The sequence below is a fragment of the Halichoerus grypus genome, chromosome 10, assembly GCF_964656455.1.
Source record: "Halichoerus grypus chromosome 10, mHalGry1.hap1.1, whole genome shotgun sequence".
Lineage (NCBI taxonomy): Eukaryota > Metazoa > Chordata > Mammalia > Carnivora > Phocidae > Halichoerus > Halichoerus grypus.
In genome coordinates this window covers 74,204,792-74,220,233 of record NC_135721.1, presented here as the reverse complement: position 1 = coordinate 74,220,233, position 15,442 = coordinate 74,204,792, and the positions used below count along the sequence as shown (strand labels likewise).

General features: G+C 38.8%; 1 protein-coding gene across 1 annotated transcript in view; it reads right to left on the bottom strand.

Annotated features, from left to right (window-relative positions):
• Positions 1–641: 641 nt before the first annotated feature.
• LRPPRC (leucine rich pentatricopeptide repeat containing) overlaps positions 642–15,442 on the bottom strand; it is a 103,332-nt gene continuing 88,531 nt past the window's right edge. The window contains exons 32-38 of the mRNA XM_036073702.2: positions 11,988–12,192; positions 9,793–9,932; positions 9,546–9,661; positions 6,988–7,062; positions 4,798–4,882; positions 2,669–2,811; positions 642–798 (exon numbers count right to left, since the gene is read on the bottom strand). Coding sequence (XP_035929595.2) covers positions 742–798; positions 2,669–2,811; positions 4,798–4,882; positions 6,988–7,062; positions 9,546–9,661; positions 9,793–9,932; positions 11,988–12,192 — 821 coding nt within the window. The 3' untranslated portion in view covers positions 642–741. The remainder of the gene's footprint in view (positions 799–2,668; positions 2,812–4,797; positions 4,883–6,987; positions 7,063–9,545; positions 9,662–9,792; positions 9,933–11,987; positions 12,193–15,442) is intronic.

Genomic DNA, 15,442 nt, shown 5'->3' with positions numbered 1-15,442 from the left:
ACAAAAGCCTAGGGTAGGGTGTACTCGTGCTGGCAAACCTGAAACCAAGACAAGAGGTAATGCACTGCTCTCCGCTTCATGATCCAAGTCACAGCTAGGACTCAGGCTTAGAGCCATCTATGAACAGAGCCTCAGAAGCCTCCGTGGTAGAAGGGAAAGCATGGCAGGGAGCAGCCAGGCATTGGCAAATAGCACCCTGACCGAGGGCAAGGAAAACGAGTGCTAGATGTGACAGCCATTTACATGCCTACCGGTGACAGCCATTTACAAAACTGGAAAATAATGCAGGGTTTCACACATGAAGAGAATTCCTATCATAGAATAATAAAGCCTTAGGAAGCTCACTGAGCATCATTTTGTCTAGCTCCAAAATTTTCAGATACACAGTATTAACAAGCAAGTCTTAAATAAAGGAATGACATTTTTATGAAAATAATGAACAAAACAGAACAGGGGACCTGAAGAGTCACTGGGAGAAGAACCCTGAAAACTTACAGCTTCAAACATCAGAAGCCGTCGAAAAAAATGCTGTAGAATTTATGTTGTCGGCAAAACCCCAAAAAGTCTAGTGACTAAGTGCACAGTTACTGTCAATAAAGTGTTGAAAATATATACATTATGAATAAAAAAAATACACAAAGTAACTTTTCATTTATTTATTCTGTACTCTCAAATATATTTAAAAAATAACATTTTAGACATTGAATCACAAATACACACAAAATATAGTGCCTGCTTGCTTCACAAAGGGTTTTCCCTTGATTCCTTTAACTGCTTTGCATAAAATTCGAAGCTTTCCTGTTAAGGAGACAAAGGGAGGGAAGTTACAGGTATAGTCACTCGCGAGAACTCGTGGCACAAAACTCAAAAGTCATACAAAACAAAACAAAACCCTCAAAAGGCATAAAGTGCTGCAAACTGATAGCAAAGACCGCTGGGCCCGTGGCAAGTGCTGTCCCCTCAAGCCTCGGCACTCCTTTCTGTTCATGAAGTCAATTAGCTGAAGGGCCTCGAGTCTAGAGTTAAAGCTGCACCAAGAGCCTCCGCTGTGTGTGCGCATGTGCATGTGCGTGCAGGTATTCACACCTGGCTACGGAAGGTTCAAAAAAAAACACGGTGTACTGACTGGCAGCTTAATGACACAATAAAAAGGAATTTTGCATGTATGATTTCTCTTATTAAAATAGAACAAAACAAACAAAATTTCCTGGGCAACTGATTAAAAATGGGCAGAGGACCTGAAGAGACATTTTTCCGAAGAAGACATCCAGATGGCAAAGAGACACATGAAAAGATGCTCAACACCACTCATCACCACAGAAATGCAAATCAAAACCACAACGAGGTAGCACCTCATACCTGTCAGAATGGCTAGGATACAAAAGACAAGAAATAACAAGTGCTGGTGAGGATGTGGAGAAAAGGGGACCCCCCTGCACTGTTGGTGGGAATGTAAAGTGGTGCAGCCACTGTGCAAACAGTATGGAGGTTCCTCAAAAAACTAAAAAATGGAAATACCATATGATCCAGTAAGTCCACCACTGGATATTCACCAAAAGAAAACAAAAACACCAATTTGAAAAGATATGCACCCCCATGTTCACCGCAGTATTATTTACAGTAGCCAAGACATGGAGACAACCTAAGTGTGCATCAAGGGATGAATGGATAAAGAAAATGTGATACGTACATATATATATATGATACACACACAGATTATTCAGCCATAAAAAGGAATAAAATCTTGCCATCTGCGACAACATGGATAGACCTTGAGAGCTTTAAGCTAAATGGAATAAATCACAAAGAAAAGACAAATACCATATAACCTCACTTATATGTGGAAAAATACCATATAACCTCACTTATGTGGAATCTAAAAAACAAAACAAAAATCAAAAACCAAAAAACAAAAAGCCCCAAGCTCATGGTGTACAGAACAGGCTGGTGGTTGCCTCCAGTGGGCAAAAGGGATGAAGGGAGACAAAAGGTACAAATTTCCAGTTATAAAATGAGTACGTCATAGGGATGGAATGTCCAGCATGGTGACTCTAGTCCATAATACGGTATTGCATATGGGAAAGTAGCTAGGAGAGTGGATCTTGAACGTTCTCATCACAAGAAAAAAATTTGTAACTATGTGTGGTGATGGATGTTAATGGATTTACTGTGGTGATCCTTTTGCCATATACACAAATATGGAATCACTACGTTGCACACCTGAAGCTATTATAAGGTTATGTCAATTCTACCTAAATTAAAAACAAAAAAAACCTTCCTAGACGAAGAAATAAAAACCAACGTGCTTAAAATGAACAAGTAATTCACAGGGAGACAATGAGCACAGCTATTGAAATACAGGCCATTGAATCCTATTTCAAGTTGAAATGATGAGAGAACTGCCCCAAGGACATTTGATAAATCCATACCTATAGCTGAAGGTCTGAGACTGACTTTGTATTTCAAACCTCAGTCCCATGGGACCATGTTCTCCCACAGCCAAACCCACAGCCCGACTGCTCAGTTCCGGAAGCCCTCCTCTGAGGCCTCTTCACAGAGATTTAATCCTTATGTAATTAAGTATTCAACTTTTTTTTTTTTTTTTACACATTAATATGAAGCATACGTAAATCTGTAGAGGTATTCCCCCCCATTAAGAAATACTCACAGGGGGTTCGGTGAAGGGGACAGGCTCTCCAGCATTCTTCAGCAAAACTGCATAACGCTTTAGAAACAGATCATTCAATTTTATATTCCTTGCAGTCAGATATTCATATAGCGCTTTAGCAGATACAGCATCCTTGTCTAAGACTGGAAAAAAGATATTAATCACAGATAAAGACAACCTACCTTCCTCTTTTCCCAAGAACACTTAGCCATTCAGGGACTCCTGAATCCCTTTATTCCAAGACAAACGAATACTTAACTACTTTCAGCAAAAAAACCACATCCAGAGTCTACCAGCTCCCTCACTCCTCCCCACACCTCTCATTCAGCATTAGTCAGGATGAAAGAGAAGGAAGATGACAAAAAAAGCTACTAAAGGACGCATGATAGTTAAAAGTGACCACAAACCAAAGTCCTCAATCATGGAGTAAACACACACCATTCAACACTCTTCTGCTTAAAACCACACTTGAAATCAAGCTAATTCAAGGACTGTTGTGAGGGTCATGTAAATTATGTGGAAATCGAGACCTATATCAGATAGAGATCATCAGCTAAACAACACCAAAAAGACTGGCAATACATTCTACTGTAAAAGAAGCAAATATGAGGAATATGTTTGGCTACAGTAACAAAAAATATTCTAAATACATTATCTGCATAAAAGAACTATACACATCTACCTAACAATAACAAGTTACACTAATATTTATTTCACTTAAATGGCTGATGAAGTAGCCTAGGGGCTAAGTTTAGCTGGCTCTCCGGTTGTGGCTGCCGTGTAGAAATTTCACTTCCAGGTTTACTGTTGAGATTACAAGGGCTCTACTAGCAATTACTGTTGGTAGTTCGACTCTTTAATTTTGCATTAGATTGTCACCATCTAAGCACCTAACAATGCCCTACCCTACAACAGTGCTGCAGAACCGATCCCAACTCCAGCAGCGCCAGGGCAGATGGAAGAAGTCAATCCAAGGATCACTCCAAGGATCTCCCAAAAGGGAGCGAGCATGGATGACTCATCAGTTCTCACTGGACTTGAACAGATCTTTGCAGTTTGGGTGAAGTCAATTTCCTGTCTATAGGAAAACTGATCCCTGCAGGGGCCAAAACCTTTCTCTGCCACTATCAAGGGCTGAGCTCAAGCTCTACCATCTTCCAGGCAGCTACTCAGAAAACTCTTCCATCTTGCCTTTCACTACCTTCCTGGTCTCCCTGTTCCTCCCCGTCCCAATTCCCAAGTGGGATTACACAGTTTAGTAGCAGTTTTATTCTATTTTGACACTATTTCGTGGTATTTACTTATTACTTAGCATCTCCCAAACCCCCTAATTGAACTTTGAGAAGTTTATGATTATTGCCTCTATTTTGAAATATATCACGGTCCCCTCGTAAGGGTGGAAAACGGAGAACCAAGTTACTAATTCTGATTGCAGTTTGTTGTCCGGACAACAATAAAATCAACAAAGCAATTCTCTATTTACCCCTTGCCTCACGTGAGCAAATCAGTGGGTGGCAGATGGATAGGTGATCATAACTAGGAAATGAAATGCTTACATTTACCTTGATTACTGAGAAAATTTTAGCCTGGTTCCCTTTCATATGTGATGAGCTGGCAATCGGGGAACAAACTGCTTAAATAAGACTGCAATTTCAACTGTGATTTAAAGTAAAATCTTGGGGCCCACCTTTTAATTAAGGGGTCTGTTAGTTCAAAAATGTAGGCAGGTGGGGAGGGTACTGAAGGAGCAAGAAGGCAAGTCACGTAACAGTCTCAAACATGTACCCATTTCATGTTATGTTTCAGGTGGCCTTGGGGAGACTGGATTGCTTCCCAGGATATATATGCCCAAGTATATATACTTCCAAGTCTTTCCGGGAGCCTGGGGTCCTATTCAACGTAGCTGGGCCCCGATGAAGATGCTCAGTGATACTTTTTTATGTTAAAGTTATATGAATAAGTACATATTTTTCTTAAACACAGTTTTAAAACATTTTCTAAAACTAAATCAATTATTCATATCATAGTTACCTAATATTTAGGATTACTGTCTTTCAGTTGAAGACTTAGTTGACTATACTACAAATATCTACATCACCTAAATAACAAAGTCAGATTAAACTTATTACCATAGCTTTTCATGACCGAAGTGTATGCTTCTTCCTTTTCAATTAATTCAGGAATCAATTCTAACAAAGATTTCAGAGTTGATGCCTAGGAAATTAAATATAGGAAATGTTACCACAACCCGAAAGAAGAGTGAAGTAAAACACTGATTTATGGACATTGTATCAGGAAATCTTCACAACAATTAACAACACAACTGTCTATTGAATTTAATAAACTTTTTTCCCTTCTGTATATCTTAGTATTTATTGTCCATTTAATAATTTACAGCCAAAACAAACAAGCTTCTTTCAAAAATTAATGAAATTCCATTCACACTTCTATGAATATTTTTCTAAAATATCATGAAGACTGCTTCTTTTGTCAATTGGTAGCCTTACCAAGAAGTTATGAGATCCCAAAGAGTAGAAAGAGGTAATAATTGTATCTTCAAGTGCCAAGATTTTTAAATAAAATGTGAAGAATTCAATCAAACATTCCAGAAGTGTTCCCTGCTTCGTATATAAAAAGAGGATTTCCAGATCTCACTGGAATGTTTACTTGATTACTTTCAGAGGTTATCTGGACACACCTATTGGTTTAGTTCCTGTAGTGAATACAGACCTGCCACACCCTAGTGACAACCAAAAACATTCCGATACTGCTGGATAAATCAAGGAAGGATTTTATATACCTTTATGCCATGTTCCCATCTCACAAAAGAAACTACATCTGGCTTACTTATTCTGCCAAACAGCTAGACACTGTAACTGGAATTTTTTAAAATTCCTAATTCACTTTTTACACATTTACTCAATCTATATAATGGGACCTGCATCCTGTCAGGACTTCCTACAATTTAAAGTCTCCTGGGAGGAATGTTCTCAGCAGATATATTACTGTACACTTCCTGTCCATCTTCCGAGCAAGGCAGTAGGTTACTTGGCATATGGGCATGGACCCATATGTACAGTGACAAGCGCTTTTTAGATTTCTTACATTTTTTAATCACAAATTTAAAAACAGTCTCTTTGAAAAGCCGTTTGCTGTAAATAAATCTGAGTCAGAGATAAAAAGTGCAATTAGGTAAATTAAGAAAAAAAAAACAAGACAAAAAGCAGTGTGTTAGTGTGGGGGAAATTAAGGAGAACCAGACCTCTCAGACTGGAAACCTAAATGTTTTGCATAAAATAAACATTAAAATTGGCACTCAGTTTGAAACTTTATGTGCCCAAATAAACTAAGAATGGGGTTTGTGGTACTCAATAGGTAAAATCAGATCTACAAAAAGTTTTTGGAAATATGTTTTATTCTTTTTTTTTTAAGATTTTATTTATTTATTCATAAGAGATAGAGAGAGAGAGAGAGGCAGAGGGGGAAAAAGGCTCCCCACTGAGCAGGGAGCCCAATGCGGAACCCGATCCCAGGACCCTGGGATCATGACCTGTGCCAAAGGCAGAAGCTTAACCATCTGAGCTACCCAGGTGCCCTCTTTTTTTTTTTAACATCAAAAATAGGACTTGGTTCTGGTTTTACACATACACACACACATACACACACACATACACATACACATACGTAGCTTTTAGTGTAAATAAGGTAACTATACAAATAGAGAACATGAATTTGTGGCACATGCCAGTTTTAAAGCCAAGTGGCCCATCAACTTGACGGCTTGGACCTGAGAAATGGCCAGAAGTAGCCACCAGCACGGACAGACACTCTGCAGTGGGACATGTCCCTCCGCAGTGCTTCCCCACTGTTAAATGGACCAAATGACCTAAGCAACAGGATTTTTATCTTCCATTTTTAAGGACCCTTTCTTTCTTTCTTTCTTTTTTTTTTTTTTAAAGTAATCTCTACACCCAATTTGGGGCTCGAACTCACAACCCCGAGATCAAGAGTCGCATGCTCTACCCACTGAGCCACCCAGGTGCCCCTGTAAGAGCCCTTTCTTAGGGCTCTTCTCACACAACTACATGAAGGGGGAATTCACTGTGTGAACTTCTTTTGCATTTCCAGTACAAGAATGGAGCCAGAACTGACTCTGTATCAACATCTAAAAAAGTAAACAAGTAGAGACAAGCAAAATCTTCAGTCTCTATAGTGTTTTTAGGTAAGGTACTGAACCAAAGCTCTTAACGTGAAAGTCGGTACCCTGAACAAGCCTGGCTTCTAGCATCCCTGATCTGTCAGCAAGTCAAGCACAGTACCTTTCCTGGTCTCTGAGAGCTCCTGATACAGAACACCAAGAAGATTGAAGTTTGTTCAGCAATCGCGCCACATCTCTAAAAATTGAAACATCATTCAGTAAATGAAGGTTTTTGATAAACAAGTAGACCAAGGTGAATACTTCCAATTAACAAAGTTCACAATAATACAGTAATGTATCATTACCAATGGGAAGGCCTAATCGTCAACCCATTTTTGTACGGTAAGAAAACAGAAAACAAATGGGAGCTACGCCGAGCCCTCGGGAATATGTCGCCCTTGGCACTGCAAGTATGAAGTTTGTTTAAACAGAAAAGGGAAAAATTAAACTAATGCTTCAACAACCACAGAATAAGGTTTAGGACTGCAAAGAAAGAGGAAAAAAAGAAGCACTATTCCTCTCCAATTATTCTGCCAAGCATTCACAAGTGAGCTAGGGATCATAAGGTTAATTATACATTTAATAAGGTGTCAGGGAGATAACTGCTCGTTTCTTTATAAAAATTAAAATGTACAAAGCAAGTTCTCTTTAAAGTATAATTACCTACACTTATGCATACAAAAGGACTGATTTCAATCTCTCTATTTTATAAAAGGCTTTCATTGCAACAGACAGCCAGCGCTTGAGAAAGAGACAAAAGTTAAACTCAAAAAAAAAAAAAGAAAGTTTATATGACAGACCAGATAAATCAAGTGTCTATCCAATCTTAGATGCTATAGTGAAATCAAATATGGCAAGACAATATTTTAGTTTACACTCATCACAGATGTCATTCTTTTAAGTTTCTCAAAGCACACTGCTCTTTCAAAGCTTTAAAACACTGTCAATACTAAAACGAATAGTACAAAAAAGAACTTTTGGGGACACACAGAGAACATTTACATTATAAACTGATGTTTTCGACATCTGTGAATAAAGTATTCTTCGCTGCAGCAAGAATAATCTTTTGCTGTTTGACAAGCAGGTAAAGGATGGGTAAAGGGTTTCTCGTCGGAAGCCTCCGTCTACTGAAGGGATGACAACGAAAAGACCGTGGGGGCTGCATCAACACACAGCTGTCACCAGGAGCGCGACAGGCCGCTGTGTGAGTGCGGCTCCGAGGGCCCAGGCAGCACCCCGCCGCCTCCCAGCCGAGGCTGTTGTCAGCGTGCACTCCAGCAAGCGCCCGGATGGTGATGGCTCGGGACAAGCTGGCAGATGAAAGAGCAAGTGCCACTTTCTGAAGAACCATCAAAATAGTGTGTTAAAGATGTATAATGAGAGACGCACATCCCCCTGGTAGGTACACTGAGTTATGTACACAGCAGGATAAAGTCTTAGAGTTTATTCCTTTCAGATGGAACTTTTAACATTAAAGGCAGCAAGGGAAGACAATGAAAAGCTTCCTGGAATCCCTATCTAAGATAAACTGCCTTTTCTGTTACAAAAAAAAAGGGGGGGAGGGAGGGTGGGTGGGGGGGAAGGAATCAAACCAAACCAGACAAGAACATTCCCAATTAGCTGGAGTTTCTCTCTGTCCAGGAACAGAAAGTAAAAAAGCCGTAGAGGCAAGTGCCAATTTCCACCTTTTACAAAACCGTTCACACAGAGAAATTTCTCAAAACTCCCCTTAAAAATGGCTTGGGTTCTGCCAACCAAATGAACCTGAAGGATCCGAACGAACGAGAGCTCCAGCACAGGGGTGCGGTTTCACCTTCCCTATCTACCACTTAACATGTTTCGCAGCTCATAAAAACGGAACTGAACATAATACTATTTACTATCAGAAATTGGTCCCGGGCCTCAATTTGACACAGGGAGTCTACACAAACACAGCCGTTGGCGGGATCACGGTGACTGTTTGACTGCCACCTGCTGGGAAGGGCTCCCCAGCGGCGCCTGTTTGTGTACATTGCCAGTGGCAGCTCCGATCACCCACCGTTCTGTCGGCACTTGGCACAGCTTTGTACTTAGTGCTGTTAAAATGGCATGAATGCAGTTGTCTCCTTCCCTGAAGATTGCTAATTTAACTGAGAGTGCGGGCCACAGAGACCTGCATTTGTCATTTAATGTGTCTGTGACACACAAGTGAATAGAAAGCAAATTCAACTCTTAATAAACCTTGAATAAGGCACTGAGAATGTTTGAGTATTCAAGTGAGAAGCTGTACTTGAAAAGCAAACATTTCCTACTTTTTGTTTGCAAACTGTGTTGCCATGGTGATGCACAGTCTTTAGCGCATTAGAGAAATTAAAGTAGGAAATCAAAGGAGTGGTTTTGCATTACCTATCTGCACAGAAACATTTGTCTTTAAATCAGTCAGCAAAACACGTCTTCCCTCACTCCCCTTTAAACCTAAGGGGTTCGGCATTTCTAGCACGGACTGGCATCTTTAAAACCAGCAGCCTCCAACTTACAGTCCAGTCCGTGTCACGGGACCTTGATTCACACTGAATGTACATGGACTAGCAGCACCATGCTCCATTGCCGGCAGCCTACCCCACACCTAGGTCTGGTAATTTCTCAATTTACTTCTCACGAGCCCCAAGCCCCGCTGCTCCAGGTGTGGTGAGTCATTACCTGTAGGAGAGCTCTGGCATCATCCACCTTGCCTGAATCCAGAAGCTGAAGGAAAAGATCAGTGACAGGTTTGTAAACTGCAAACTGATTGGCCAGTCTCTCTGCCATGATGCTTACTGAAAAAGTAACAGGTAAGAGAAAGCTTTTGTTTAAACAGTGGTATAACTCATCCACAAAAGACATCTGGTCCAGGCTGACCAGAGAGAAAATGTGCTTCTGTGTTTTTTAGCAAGAACAGCTCACTTACTCTTTTCAACGGCTGCTTCCAACTGCTCCTCTATTACTTTTCTGAATAAGTATGCCAAGCCAAAGTACTGGGGTTCCACAGTTTGATTCTCCGAAGTAAGCATATTTTCAATGTTTTCTATTGCAACATCTATGTTATTGCTGTAAGACAAAGCAAAATAAATTGTAAAAAAAAAAAAAAGTCTTGCTTTTGTATTAACATGGCAGGCAGTTTTAGTATGAGAACTTACTTTGGGACTCACACATACAAATACTTCAGGAAAAAAAGGAAATATAAATACCACTAACCCGGATAAAAACCACTATGCAAATTGAACTTAATCACATGGAGGTGGCAAAGGCAATCACTAGGTAGTTCATGCTACAATAACTGAAGTAGTTGCTTATTGTAAAACACTGCTCTGGAGACAAGATCGAACACATATATAGAAGAATCAATGACAGTAACTTAAAGTAGTTTAGCTTAAATATCTAATTTGATTTTGCAGCTCTTTGGGTATAAAATGAAAACTTATTTTAAGTGCTATAACTTTGGCTTTATGATCTACAACTACTCCCTACTGCATGAGGTGAAGATCTTGCATAATACCTCAGGATTCTTAAAGATGCTCATGAGGTCTTCAAAGGTCTACTTTTTTTTTTTTTTTTAAAGATTTTATTTATTTGACAGAGAGAGAGAGTGAGAGCAGGAACACAAGCAGGGGGAGTGGGAGAGGGAGAAGCAGACTTCCCGCCAAGCAGGGAGCCCGACGTGGGGCTCGATCCCAGGACTCTGGGATCATGACCTGAGCCGAAGGCAGACGCTTAACGACTGAGCCACCCAGGCGCCCCTCAAAGGTCTACTTTCATGTCTTTCAACCACGGTCACATCAATTTGTCTTTGTCGGGTATCACACACATTTGAAAAATAATCAATTTATACTAAAATTCTTAGAAAAAAGTATCTTTACAGTTTACATTTAAAAAAAATCAATGACATAGCCTTACTTAACAAGTTATGATGTAAATGATCTGCACGATTATCTTTTTGGTCAAGGTACTCCTTGATTGATACTTTACGTTATGATACAGCAATCCAAATCCAAATAATCAATTTTATGTTAGAATTCTTACCTAACACATAAGAATTCTCTAATAAAAATGAATACTCTGTTACATTTTCTTATGGGTTTTAGTGAGATAATTATTTAATAGTGAATAAAAACACCTTCTCCACATCATATAAAACTGTTTAATATGGTAACATTCTAAAATTCATCCAGATTTACTTGGATAAATAATAATAATTAATAAATAATAAATAATAAACAAAATAAATGAAATAAAATAATAGATAAATAATTTCCTTGATCTTCTGACTTAACATATCTACATTTTCTTATTAAGGGAAAATGTGAAGTTCTGTCTGGGGGGAAACAGTTTTAAAAGGGAAAAACAAAACAAAACTTCTCTGCCCAGAGAAATGGGAACAAACAAAAACCCCTGCAAAAACAAACATTACATTTTAATGATCACAACCCATTAACTGGGTTAGTATGTGAGGTTAATTACTAAGGAACACTTAAAAGCATGAAGAGTGTCAATTTCATAATCATCCCACGAATCTTTTAACTTGAGCAACGTACTCTGCTTGCCAGGCTAGTAAAAATCAAGTACTTATTTACTTCTATACGGTGGCGAGTCTACGCCAGGAATCTAGAGATGGTGGTAAGAGAATCACCTCTAAACACCTCCCTTTTTATGGGTGTGTGTTGACAGGAGGGGATGGGTAGAACGGTGGGGAAAACAGACATGCATATTTTTAACAAGCTTGTGTGTCCCTCCGTTTCTGCAATGTTCTAGTAGAGTGTCACCCTCAAGTGTTGCTGACAATGCAATGAACTCATTTTCCACATTTGTGTCAGTGTTTCAACAACAAGGCCCTGGCCCGTATGAATGAGAAAAGTTATCAACTGTGGAGAAAGTTTCATGGATTTAAAAATTTTGATAAATGTCATTCTAAGGTCTAATTTAAAGCTAAAACACATTTTGTAACATATAATTATTCCCTAATAGTTAGAGAACAATCAGCAACTGGCATCAATATTTCCTCTGCAGTTGATATGGTTTCTAATAGCCTAAGAAAGGTTTTAAAAGGTGGTATTTAAGATAATGCTCCTTCCAGTATCCAGGAAAGGAAAAGTTGAAAATACTCACTTCTTTATTTGTGCCAAAGCAATGTTATTGATGAAAACCATATTTGAAAGTCCAATTGAATGTTCGAGTCCCTCTACCATCTTCTGAATCGCCTGTATGCTTTCTACATCACCCTTCAAGGCACAGGCCTGAATAAGGCGGGTCACTGCTACCCTAGAAGGTATCTGCTCCAGATCCAAGGCTGTTTTTAGTGTTGTTAGAGCCTCTGTAATAGAAGAGCAGGCGACAGTTTTTCTTTTATGAACCGTACTGCCTAATGCATTTTGAAAACCAGCTCTTAAACACGAGCACCAAATGGCTACACACAAAAAGCTATGAATAATTTATTCTAGATTACAGAAAATATTAATACTTTATGAGAAGCCTAAAAAAAAAAATTGATGATTTATTTGACTATAAAATATCAGAGACCAGGGAATTTCTTCTCTAAATAATCAGAGAGAAAATACAAATGCTACTGACACAATGTGGGTTCCCTTCAGGGATAACATTCAATGACTGATTTCAAGGAAACTGGCAAGTTCCGAAAAATATAAATCAGAATTTTAAAAATTAAAGAGTCTCCCAAAATACTGTTAACTTCTACCACATTCATACTTTCCCAGACTTTATTACACTCAAAGATTACCTGATTATCAAAATCTCCTAATATCCCAAAGATTCTTCCTTGAAAAAAATGTCTCTTTCTAGTCTAAACAGGATCGACTATGCAGCCGCCGCCAAACTGCGCCATTCAACTTCCACATTAACAAATTCATTTTACATGATTGAACACTTAGTAGGTATTTGCTGGCACTCATTTTTCAAAGAAAATACAGATCATCAGATTCCCATGGATATAGCCACAGGTTTTTTTTTAATTAAGTACCTGATTATGGATAAATATGGAATATCCTTTCAATTTACGGACCCATGTGCCAGTGTAGCGAAATCATTACATTAAAGATAAAGTGGTAGACTGGAGGGAAAATTTAATACTTAGCATAACAATCACCACTACCGCTACCAAGAAAAACTTCATGGCTTTTTCAAAATTAAAGCAATGTAACCTAGAAAAACACTAAGACTCTGAAGGCAGCTTCCAAATGAGAACAACCTATCTTCTACAGAAGAATAGGGAAAGGGTAATAATTAAACAGTGTATTAAAAGTGCTACAGTAAAAAACATAATGCGTTCAGTGTTTATTACTGAGTAAACAATTTTTAAATACTCCAGATTCTCAAGTAGGGAAGAGAAAATAGGTAGTTTAAAAGGCACATTCACCAAAATTTTATAAATACACATGTATATTTAGGAAACAAAAAATGTTATTTATATTATTTTAGTAATATAATCTATTTAAAAAAAAGCTTGATAAAATCTTAACTGGTAGTCATAGATAATCAACTTAAAAACGTTCTTTTAATCAAGAGTACCATCTGCTAGGGAGGATCTTCTCACCACTGGATCAAAATAACAAAAGAAAGATAACGATAGAGATGATAGTGACTAGCATAAACTGAACCTTTTTTACCTTTGCTGAGCATGCAGAAACAGCAGTAAGCAGCTACACTCACAACTACCCTTCTGAGCTAAGTACCAATTTTATAGGTGAGAAACTGAGATACACAGAGTTTAAATAATTTGCCCAAGGTCATACTGCTGGACACCAACCCCAGAATCCAACACCCCAGAGCCTGCGTCTACGGGCGCATGTGTAAGTGAGAGAGAGAGGAGGACGGGGGCAGTTGATCATTTTACGTCTACCCAAAGGGAACGTGGGACCTTAGAACCTAAATCAAATTCCCGTAACAGGACGCGCCCACTGTATAGTTCAGGACCTAAGGGACACCCAAAATGGTATACCCATCCACACTCTCCCCCTGAGTCCTTTTCACAGTCACCTTAATTTCCTAGTAATACTGATTATGTTGCAAAGGTGTCACAAATCAGCTATTAATATTCCAGAACAGAATCTGCTTATAAAATTACATTAAGATTGAACTGGCTTTATTTTTGTTTTAGATGGGATGGAGAAAAAGAAACCTGAAAAGGAGAAGGGGATTTCACAAACTGGGAGCTCCAGTCAGCCATGGGGCAAGATAAGGGGCCGGAGACTGTGCCGACACCACTCCCCATCCTCGCTGACGAGCACCGTTAGGTGGCGGCAGGGCGCGGGAGGTGGCCTGTGGGGACGGAGGCGGCTGTGTCATAGCTCCTGCTCTCGGCCAACCTCCAGCTGAACGGAACAGCTGAGAAGAACAGATGTGAAATCACATCATCAAGTTTCTTGTAGTTTCCACAGGGCACCAAATATACAAGCGAAGGACAGGAGTTAAATTAAACTCAGTTCAAAATAAATAAATAAATAAATAAATAAATAAATAAATTCAGTTCAGATTCAGCTCAAAAATTAACCCCCCTGAAATTAAAAAAGTGTTGTATCTTTACCTCCATGTCTACAGAAATAAAGGCTTTTTTTTTTTTTAATCAAAAATAAAATGAAAGCTTTTAAAGTTTTAGTTAACAAGCTCTGCCCAAAAGGGCTATCTAGATGGGCTGGCCCTGCCTGGAGAGTGCTGAGGTAGAAATTTTGCAAAAAGAGGAATCACCATTTATATACTCAGTCCTAATCAATTAGGAGGACATCTAAAGACCAGCACATTTAGGTATTATAGGTGACAGTAAAGCTGCACAATTAGCAACTTCCTCTCAGGGATGTGAAATTATTTTATAAACACGCAAGTGAAGAATAATATCATTATTACAGTCCGAGGAAGAAAGGAGATACCAGAGTGAACAATTAGAGCCTTTTCAACGTTCCTTAAAGATTTCCTGCGTGGGTTTTGTGGTATTGGCAACACTGTGGTTTTAACGGTTTTATTGTATTGATTAAAATTCAAATGTAAAGCCCAAGAAGAAAAGATGTCTACCTAAATTTAAGAGAGTCATTGTTTTTCCCCTTGGGAGCTCACTCGTAAGACCTCCAGATCCACAGATACCCTCCACCAAACAAACGGCCCCCTTCCCAGTCCTCCCCAAAGTCATCTCTGCAGTTTTCTGCGGTTATCTTAACATTAATTGAAAAACGCTAAACTCCAAACTCCAAACAAACACTGTATTTTATTGCTGCTGGTATTATGAACTATTGAAAAAGTATTAGATTAAGTTTTAAAAATCAATATTATAATCATTTGGTGCACAATCCCACACATTTAACACTCAATTTAACTCATTTGCTATCTCACACACAACCAACACAATATGCAAGAAACAACTGCTGGGAATTGTTTCAGATGCTCTAAAGTATGTTAATTTCCAAAGCAAAATGACTTGTGCTGTGAATTTTAACGCACTTGAAAGCCTGTACTTTCTCTCGTTCTGGAACACAAATTTTGCATGTCTGAAGAGCTGTGATTCATCTTAAGAAAACCCATCTTGTGTTAAATGGAATGGAAACTGGACTAAGTGGTCA